The 9,908-nt window shown below is 35.1% G+C and overlaps 1 protein-coding gene across 1 annotated transcript; it reads right to left on the bottom strand.

The window, feature by feature from the left end:
- Positions 1-46: 46 nt before the first annotated feature.
- Positions 47-6,939, bottom strand: LOC111395300 (DNA-directed RNA polymerase 1B, mitochondrial-like). The gene is made up of 7 exons (XM_023021281.1): positions 6,904-6,939; positions 6,749-6,823; positions 4,834-4,923; positions 4,566-4,613; positions 4,191-4,305; positions 3,965-4,068; positions 47-607 (listed from the first exon to the last, which is right to left on the bottom strand). The coding sequence occupies exons 1-7, from the start codon at positions 6,937-6,939 to the stop codon at positions 203-205; spliced, it is 873 nt and encodes a 290-aa protein (XP_022877049.1). The 3' UTR covers positions 47-202.
- Positions 6,940-9,908: the final 2,969 nt, after the last annotated feature.

Here is a 9,908-nt window from a genome sequence, read left to right as displayed (position 1 = left end):
CACCAAACACACTCCATTCACATTAACATTTAAACTCAACAGCACATTAGTAAAACATGTCCTAAACATAATGCTCATAAAAGGAAATTTAAAACCGACTGAAATTCATGGATCCAAGTTGTCTTCAAATTTTTACAAAATCAATAGTTAACGCATCACACCGAAGATTAAATATTCCTAAACCATCCCATTAAATCCAAGTTCATAGAACATCTTCCGAATCCCGTTTTCCCTTACGAATTGTTATGATGTTGAGAGAGATCTCAATGTCTTTTTTCTTGGCTATGTTAGCACACGTTTCCAACATACGTGACAAATCATCAACGATTTCACTACCATTGGAGGCGCCGCTCGATTGACCTTCACCTTGCAAGGGATATACTGCGGCAGGAGGAGATTTATTCCAATCGAAAAATCGACAGATATCACGGGTACAACAATGGAACAAACGCCCTTTGTTATCGCTTTGCTTTTCCACCTCCATCCATTTAACATAGCCTTGGCCACAGTTTGGACATCTTCTCTTTCCGGGGCAATCTGGCAACATGTATCCTGCCCGTCTACATGAATGACATATCCCCTTATTTCTTCCGGCCATTGAAGAATTCTAATATAAGAAAAAAAAAAATCACATCATAATAATGTTCGAATTGGCAAAAAAAAAATAAAAAAAAATAACATCATAAAAAATATAAATCCGTAATTAAATTAGATGCCCAATGAGTTCAAATCGTGGATCCACCACTGGTAATGCAATTTCCATCTACTACTACTAGCAAATGCATGAAATGTAATGTAATCCTTAGATGTGTGTTCATCAGAGAATATATATCAAGTTTTCTGTTTTCTTCTAAGGTCTGACGAGTGATCTCTGTTATTCCATTTGCAAATAAGAGTTACTCATACTTGCTATAAATAAATCTTTTACTACTTAAATTATACTTGCTACCATCGTCACAATACCTGTTTATTAAGCAAATTTGACGACATTTTGCTTCAAATGAAGGGACATTACCGTCTATTATTATTTTTCTCACAGTTGATGATAATCATTTGATATAGAAAACTGGTTGTTGAAAATCAACTCCGATAAACGCTAGAGTTCCCACTAGGAGGCATTTACAAAGCTGGATTACCCAACCCCGTCCAAATCCTTAACCCCTGAAGAGGACAAGCCCCAATAGAAACGAAGTCATTCTACAATATGGAAGCCTGTAAACATTCCGAGACTTAATTGATTTTACTCCAAATTTATTTTGCAGGCAGTTAATTTATTTTTACTTCACATTGAAATTATTTATAATGTAATAGCATAAATAAAGAGACATTACTAGTCCTCATCGAGAAGAAGTCAGTTTCCTTCATAATTCAGAAGAATAAAACAGTCACAATACCAAAACACACCCAAATTTGAAGATCTGTAAAAATGAAGGGACATTATCGGATCTGGAGTCGTCGGACCTCGAGTCGCCGCACCTGGGGTCGCCGAACCTGGAGTCGCCGGAGAGATCTCCAATATGGGATGGGTGTGTCGCGAGAGAGAAGAGAGAGGCAGTCTTTTGGGATGGGTTTTGGTAGGTGTAGGTTTGATTTCAAATTAAAGTTTCCAATTTCTCACGAGTTATTGGGTCAATAATTTTGTCAGTAAAAATCGTCACCTCAGCTGGCTGTATACCCTTCTGTATGTTTTTTAGGTACAAATAGAATAATCCTTTTATTAATACAAAGTTTTGAGAAAAAAGAGAGGAAATAGCATCCACAAAATGTCTCTAGAACTACATGCATTGCCTTTTGTATTATACAAAGGTGAGTCGAGCTAACCACGACAATACAAGTGTCAAGTTAACATCAATTTGGCCCTCTCCAGTGAGTTTCCAGTTCTTTATAACTCAACCCTTTGGGATCAGTTATGCACCTGGACAAGTGTAGAAAAGAAGCATGTACATGAATCTTTGTTAGTCGTTTGATTCAACCCTCCCCATTGTATACACTGAATAACCTTAATTCCCTCTATTTTACCACCGACAAAATGTTCGTAGCGTGTCATTAGCATGATATGCTCGTTCAGCCATTAAAGTAACCGGAGCACCATCATCTCATCTCAAAATCCGGGCTCCACAACAATTGGTCATAACTGTCAAGACGTTGCGGAAGAATCTCAATTGTCCCCAACACCTTCTTGTATGGATTTTTCTGACATGTTTGAAAGAAAACTCGTGATGATTGAAGGGCAGCCAATAACAGAAGGGCTAGCTTTTTTCTGTTGGTGATCGGCTAAAGGTATTAAAAAATATCAAAGAAATAAGGAGCTACCATTACCAGGCCATTTAGAAGTAAGGATTCCTTGAAAAGTGAGCTGTATCTGTTCATTTAGTTGAAAAAATAGGGAGACTCCAGAACTTCTCTCAAGTCGAAGTCTCCACGTTCTAGCAATGGAGGAAAGTTTAACTTTGGGAAGGACTGCTGAAAACTTTCCAGCAACTGTAAAACAGATGCAATGGTTACGTTAACTTATCACCCAATAAGTTTCAAACAAAACCTCACAACGGAACACTTCAAAGTTCAAACATTAGGGATTCATTAAAAAAAAAAAATGGTACAAAGGACATTTCCACCTTTTAACGTAGAATACTTCTTCTAAATAAGTAATTTCATTTAAGGGTAGCAATTTTGAAGTAAGGTAATAAATCCTATTAAATCATAAAACATAAAAGCTTAGGGAGATGGAATAATATCACAAGGTATTAAAGCAAAAATAACTAAAAGTCTCACCAGCTAAAATTATCAGCAAGTACGACAATACACAAAGAAACTGATCAGGAGTTAATAAAGCAATACTAAAATCCTTCACCCATTTTTTTCCCCTTTCACTCGAATGAGAAAGACAGGTGAAATATAAAATCGTTACCATCAATAAAATTTCCTATTGAGGAAATCAAGGATAAACAGCTCCAGTATCCATGATTTTTCAGATGATATTTTGTTGGTAGATGACACTAATAGACAAGGTAGAACTCGTAAAACATTTAAAAGTTTGTTTCCAATATTTAGCCCCCGTTTGATTCCCATTATTTGCCCACTAAAATGAAAAATATGACCGTTATCCATCACATCAAGCCATCATTTTGACTTTCTATCTTTTGTGTGGGGTCCATAACGGCTATATTTTTCATTCTCATTTTTACATTAATGTATACCAAACGGGGTCTCCGGCTCACTTAGTCATATGATGAAATTACTCAAATGATTATTTCTTGTTGGGTTAAGTCAGAGTGCCCCTGATGTTGGGTGATTGACAAAGGAATTCCATATAGCACCTGAAAAACACAACCATCTTATATGGAACCACAGGCTGGACTATTGAGAAACCAAATATATGCAGTGGACCTATATGAATATGAAGAGCACACTAATGAGCTGGTTAAGGTATCATATAGTGAAGATAAAATGGATGATTAAACTCCGACAATTTGAATGTGTTCAAGAAAGGTCACTGGATGCATAGTCTGAAAAGTGGAATAATATTAATGGTTAACATAGCAGGAAATTGACAAAAAAATCGTATGAAATGACAGAATCAAAAGCATTTGAGTCGTGTGATTTACTTTTGGAGATGGCTCTTAATATCGCAGAATGAGAGAAAGGATCTAGGAAACCTACCATGACAAATAAGGACTACACTTCAATTAAGTTGAGCCTCATCAAGTTTACCCAAGTTGTTTAATATGATCCACATACTAGCATATTACACAAGGATTGCTGGGTTTCTCATTTCCTGGTTGACTGGAAAATGATATTTAAGGGTCTTCCACATTATACTCCATCCATTTCCATCACACAGTATTCTTTCGAGTCCAATAAACAATAACATAAATGTGTAAAAGGAGGGTATAGACAAATAAAGCATTGACCTACGCATACAAGGACAGGAGTTGAATTGAGCACTGTGATTAGAAAAACTCACATTCTCCAAAATCGGTGCATCATAGAGTTCAACAAACTTTTCTCTTAGAATCTTGTTCACTTGGTCTACATCACATGCATGAGTCCAGTATGAATCATGCACTCCTAGAATCAAATTGCGGTAAAAATTATTAGACAATCCTAAACTAGAGGGTGCTAAAAAATAAAATAAAATAATAATAATAATCATCATCCTCCTCCTCCTCCTGATGGCAGGAGATATAGACCTGCAAAACTTAACCCTGCCTCTTTACAAGCAATGGCAGTCATCATCATATGAGAACCATTGAGAGAATGAACAAATTTTGGAGGAAAAGCTGTTCTCTGCCGCTTAACCATAACCTGAGAAAATCAGGTAAAAGATAGCACATAATTATAGTAATATCAGCTGTTACATTTTGAATTTTTTCTACTTCGGTTTTAACTTTTTTTTTCTTCATTTCTTTCTTTATTTTCTTTTCTGGTTGTGACTTTTGTGCGCGTGGAAGGGGGCACAGGGAAGCAGGGGTTAATAGGAGGGAGGGCAATAATGTGAATCATGACATAGCTACACTTCAATACATCATTCTTGAGATCAGAAACGGGAACAAACTGGAAGTTACCTTGTCAGTTTCACGTTGGAGTGTCAAAATCTGAAGAGAAGTCTTAATCTGCACCAAAATTAATAACCAATCTTGAATGAGACATTGATAGACAATGAATATATCCTACAGCTGTTGCTACTACTACTACAACAACAACAATAATATAATAATATAATAACAAAAGCAACAAAAATAATAAAAATAAATAAATTATGTTTAGTTTATTCTTGCCGATGATGATGAAAACAAAGAGGAAGTTCACAGGTTAAAGGTATGTGAAAGTTACCAAATGCCTTCCTAATTTCTGGTAAGGTTGTAGAACAGAGAGCCCAAGTGGTGTGGTCCAATGTACTGCTTCATTCTCAGTAGCTATAATCTAAAATGTGGAAAAAGGAAGAGAAAAAAGGAAACATAAAGAAAAACTATGAAACAAAAATAAGAAAATAAAGAACAGGAGGGTAGTTATATGAGGAATGCAGTGAAGAAGAGAAATGAAACAAATATTAGATAGAATACAATAGTAGGTTCTATTGTCAACTGATCCAGTATCATGTTTCATGGCCAATTCATTTATACATTGCAATATCTACTGTTCTCCAACAGGTTCAGGTATGTCTGTAAACATGAAAGTTTTCGAATGATTAGGTTAATTCGGCATTCCAACATGAAAGTTTCTTCTCCATGCTCATTAGTAGTTTATCTCATTCCTCCTGTCCATCTTCTTTTCCATCCCTCCATAAATAAATAAATAAATAAAATCATGCATTTCTTATTGTTCAAATTCTTTGCACCACCTACGATCTCCCAGTTTAGCCAAATAGCACAATCAAGATTGAAAACTTAGGTAAATTGGTTCCAACAACTCTCATAATTGCATAATAACTATGTTACCTTAAACTATTTTTTTCATTTCATAATTTTTCTGGACAACTTTAGCACCTATCACGTGTAAACAGTAGCGGATCCAGCTAGTGGCGAGCTAGGGAGGCCGCCCTAGCTGGATCCGCCGGAAGCCATTTTTTTTTGGCTGAAAGTAGATTAAGATTTTAGGTTATATTACTGATAATTCTTTTTTCTTCCAAATTCTCCTTTTAGCTGAAGTGGTTGGAGCTTGTTTTCATATTTTGAAGGTCCCGGTTTCGATTCTCTTCACACCCAATTCATTGTGCAATTTTTTTAGTTTACAACAACTACCAAAATTAATGCAATAGGAAGGAGTTGGATGAGATTTGAACCTTGAACCTCTACTATAACCATTGAAAGCCTGACCACTATGACACCTATTGTTTTCGGCACTTAATTCAACAAAATAATATATATGACATTTATTAGGTTTAATAAAATTATAAAGATTCAAAATCATGCTCTTCCTTTAAATTATACGATACTTGGCAACAATGTCATTTGGTGAATATATGATTTGTTCTTATAACACAATTATATATGTTCAATATGAACAAAATAATTGTTATATTTAAATTTTAAGCCTTGTTTCATTTTCATTTTTTTTCAAAATACATTTTTATCTATCTTATTTTTAACCATAAATTTTTCAATAAAATAATATTACACGCAAATTCAAAACTTTTTTCTTATTTTTGACATCACGTTCTCCATGAATCATTATTTCAAAATGTATTTTTTGTTTAAAAAAAATACATTAAACGAGCTCTTAATACTTTATTGCGGCTGACAGTCGACAATCAACGACAGCCCGTGATGACTCAAAATCCTAGATTCGTCGCTGCGTGTAAAATTGAAGTACAAATGTCAAACAAGGTGATCTGAAGAAACCTACCCACATTATGCGACAAAAATTTAGCTTGTCGCATAATGCAATTTAGATTTTGATCTTGAAACAGAACTATTCACATTCTAGGCAGTCTTAGCTTGCCTATTTATATACTAGTATCTGGGCTTAGAGAGGTTCAGGAGAAATGATGTCAGTGGATTTGGCAGCTGTACCCATAATTATATGATGTCCGGCAAGAAGTAGATAACCATACCCGGCAAGAAGTAGATAACCATACCCTAGCATCCAAAACAACTGACTATGAAATATTGAGGCGATAAAATCAGCTGAAAGATCATGTGCCTCTAGAGAAAATACATCGGGAAACAGAAGACTTTGCATCAAGTGCCAATCATGCTTAAAATATATTTTTTACATGAAAAATTCCATTCATTAGAATGGAAGATACCTTTGCACAATCTCCAAGCCAACTCATGATGCTCCGTGCAGCTTCAAACATCTCTCCTAAGGCAGTCAAGGTTGTCTGCTCAAGGATTTAAAAAACAATTAGCTCAAACCTTCCTAAGTTGCATGTTGCATACATGTGCAGAATAGAACTGATACCTCATAATTCTCAACATCATATGAAACACCTGTCATGTGAAATGCTACAATACATCAATTTTCTTTTAATTAAAAGGAAACTGCACAAAAATAAATAAAGCTATATTCTCGTACCTTTGCTGCATAGCATGCTGCAGAAAACAACTCTGCGTCATCCTCAATAGCACCACGGTCCTTTAACCTCTTCTTGATTCGATCTCGTGCACCTATGTAAGTGACGCCATATACTAATGTCATCACTGTTTGCTTGACTAATTTCCTGTCCACCGAAAATAAAGAACTAAGAAATTAGATTGTTACAAAAGAAGTCGGCACCAATAAGTATAGAACCAAGCCACTCAATGCATTCATAGTTCAAAACATAAAAGGTAAACAATTAAATAACTTTTATTTTTCATAATAAAGCACAAATAGCAAGAGAAACAAGCCATTTTCGTAATATTGCTTGTCATGATATCAGTAAACAGAATAAATACATGAAATACAGCCCCTGTTTGATGTGCTTTTTTTCAAAACTCTTTTTTTCCATACTGATTTTCAACCACACATTCACGCAATAAAATATTTTGTATGTAAACTCAAAATTTTTAACCGGACAATCTCCAAAATTCACCATTCAAGATATTGTTTTTCCCAAATAATGGCCATCAAATAGAGGCACAATACAACCTGGTTAATTAACAGTCTTGCACGCATAACATTGGGATGAGATGCAGGGTCTTTTGCAGAATCCCTCTTCATGATGTAAAGAACTCTGCATCAGAAACAGTCAGCAATGAATACAACTAAATTTGGACAGCAGGACATGAATGCGTAAGATTGATTTTAAAGCACTTGTACTGCTTGAGAATTAATGAAATCCATAACGACTGTTGTCTGAGATCCAAAGGCAGATTTTAGAAATTTTTCTCTTCATATTGAAGTAAACTACTCATTTAACCTTCCAGTTCTACAAGGTATTTACAGGATTGTAACTAGATAAAATCAAGTACATGCAAATCCAAATATTTATTCAATTTATCGTCGACGCCAACACCAACGTCAATTTTCAATTTTATTTGCTATTTAATTTATTTGGGGTGAGAGCAAAACAAAGAAAAAGGATATTATAAATCATGATCACAACTTACCTTGAAGTGATTCCTGAGTAAACTTCTGCAGGTTTATCTCCCTTGACAAGATTGACTGCAGCTGCTTCCAACTGGAGATATATAATAATGTGTTACATTTGCGTGAAAAAGTTTGTATTTTTTCCCCTTAAAATGTATCTATCAGTGTCTGAACTAATAAAATAGATGGCTTGCTTGGAGAGTCAAAACTTTTGGAATATGATCTGATAGCTAGAGCTTCCCTCAACTGGACATATATTATTATTAGTGACATTGATTGCAAACAGTACTGTAGTGGGAACACCAAAATGCATCTACATTCAGAATAACTCATTAAAAATACCAAAAATCTAATCAAGTTGAGATGAAATATTAGAACCAGGCAAAAATTGAATTAGTTGGGAGCCCATAATTCCGATTGCTTAGTCCTCTCAGCTTTACACTATTTAGATATGTAGGAACCACCTTGGAATATCAGGCCTGGGATCAATCTTTACATATATTCTATGAATATAGGCTTGTTCCTATTCATAATTACTTGAATATATTTCCTACACTGTAAATGAAAACCTACATAGACACACAGCAACATTGTTAAATCCTTGTCGTACATTACCTTGTCCCTCCCAAGGGCAGCGTAGTGTTGCAAGCCATTACATGAGCCATCCTTCAGAACAAAAATAGCAGATGATACATTCAAGTTTATTTCTTTATAATTGCCACGCGATTATATAACGTGATTTAATCGCAAGTGTACGGTGTAAAGCTTTGTAATATAGTAAAGAATTTAAAAGTGTCAAACTCACGAGGATTGATATTCAAATTCCACTAAGTATTATAATTGTTTCGGTTTTCACTTTATTTAGACAAATCCAATTTTTAAATGATGTTTTTATGCTAATCTAATTTAAATGGAATAAAGAACGCAAGTAAAGTGAAGCAATTTCGAAAAATCAAATCAAATTATGGTTATCTAGGGATTGATTTCACCTTTTTATCAACATGTTCTCAACCTCTATAGCCATTTCCATCGAATTTTTCCCAATTTATAGGCAAGAACCCTAATTTAATTCTATTCCCTCTCTCTAGCGCCAATAGAACATATCTTTATATTTTAACCCCAATATCTCTATTCCGAATTAAACATATAAAGATTATTAAAACTCTTGGTTCTTGTTTTACCCCTCATAGATTTGCACTCTCTCTCTCAAAACCTACAAATCTAGGTTATGTTATTTCAGATCATGTCTAAATTTCCCTCTCTTGAGCGTCAAATTTAAAGCATCGGTTCATTCAATTGATGATCAGGCAATTGAAAGCATTAAACACAAAACAACACAAATAAATTCTGAAAAACTGAAAGAAATAACTATATTAGAATCCAATCATGTCTCAAATAGATTACATCAACCCTAGATCTACGAATTTAATTCATGCTTGAATCGATCAACATGCCAAAATACAAGATAAAGAACTAGGGTAAAAATAAATAAGGGTTCAGAAAAACTGATTTAAGCCGCTTGTTCTTCCCCAATTGGTTGTCAATCTTAATGCAATTCAATTTCTCCTCTTTGCCTCTTGAATGGATCTTCGCTTTTGTACTCCTTTTTTTTGCCCACAGAAAATCCCAGAAAAACGGCCCCCAGTTAGGTTTTCATCTTGGTATTTATATTATCTCCGAGTTTTGGATGGTTAGGGAACATTTTGGGCCGAGAAATATCCAAAAATTTGGACTCTTCTGCATTGCGAGATGCGGCGCCGTGACATGTATGTGTACTAGCGCCACGGCACCAGCTATTCTGCCTCTTTCTCTTTACGCTGGGCGCCGTGGTGCCCAAGAGCTGGCGCCGCGCCGCCCAGCTCACTGCTAGAAGTACTCTTTTTGTTGGGCGTCAC

The sequence above is a fragment of the Olea europaea genome, chromosome 6, assembly GCF_002742605.1.
Source record: "Olea europaea var. sylvestris chromosome 6, O_europaea_v1, whole genome shotgun sequence".
In the NCBI taxonomy this organism is placed as follows: domain Eukaryota; kingdom Viridiplantae; phylum Streptophyta; class Magnoliopsida; order Lamiales; family Oleaceae; genus Olea; species Olea europaea.
Note: the sequence above shows the minus strand (reverse complement) of the source record. Positions and strands in the feature narration are given on the sequence as shown.

What these genes read in the sequence shown, in the direction of transcription:
- LOC111395300 (XM_023021281.1), bottom strand. Translation starts at nt 6,939, where the DNA reads ATGACAGGTGTTTCATATGATGTTGAGAATTATGAG. An exon ending in ATGATGTTGAGAATTATGAG is followed by an intron (nt 6,824 to 6,903) that starts GTATCAGTTCTA and finishes ATCCTTGAGCAG; the next exon opens with ACAACCTTGACTGCCTTAGG. An exon ending in AGAAATTAGGAAGGCATTTG is followed by an intron (nt 4,614 to 4,833) that starts GTAACTTTCACA and finishes ATTTTGGTGCAG; the next exon opens with ATTAAGACTTCTCTTCAGAT.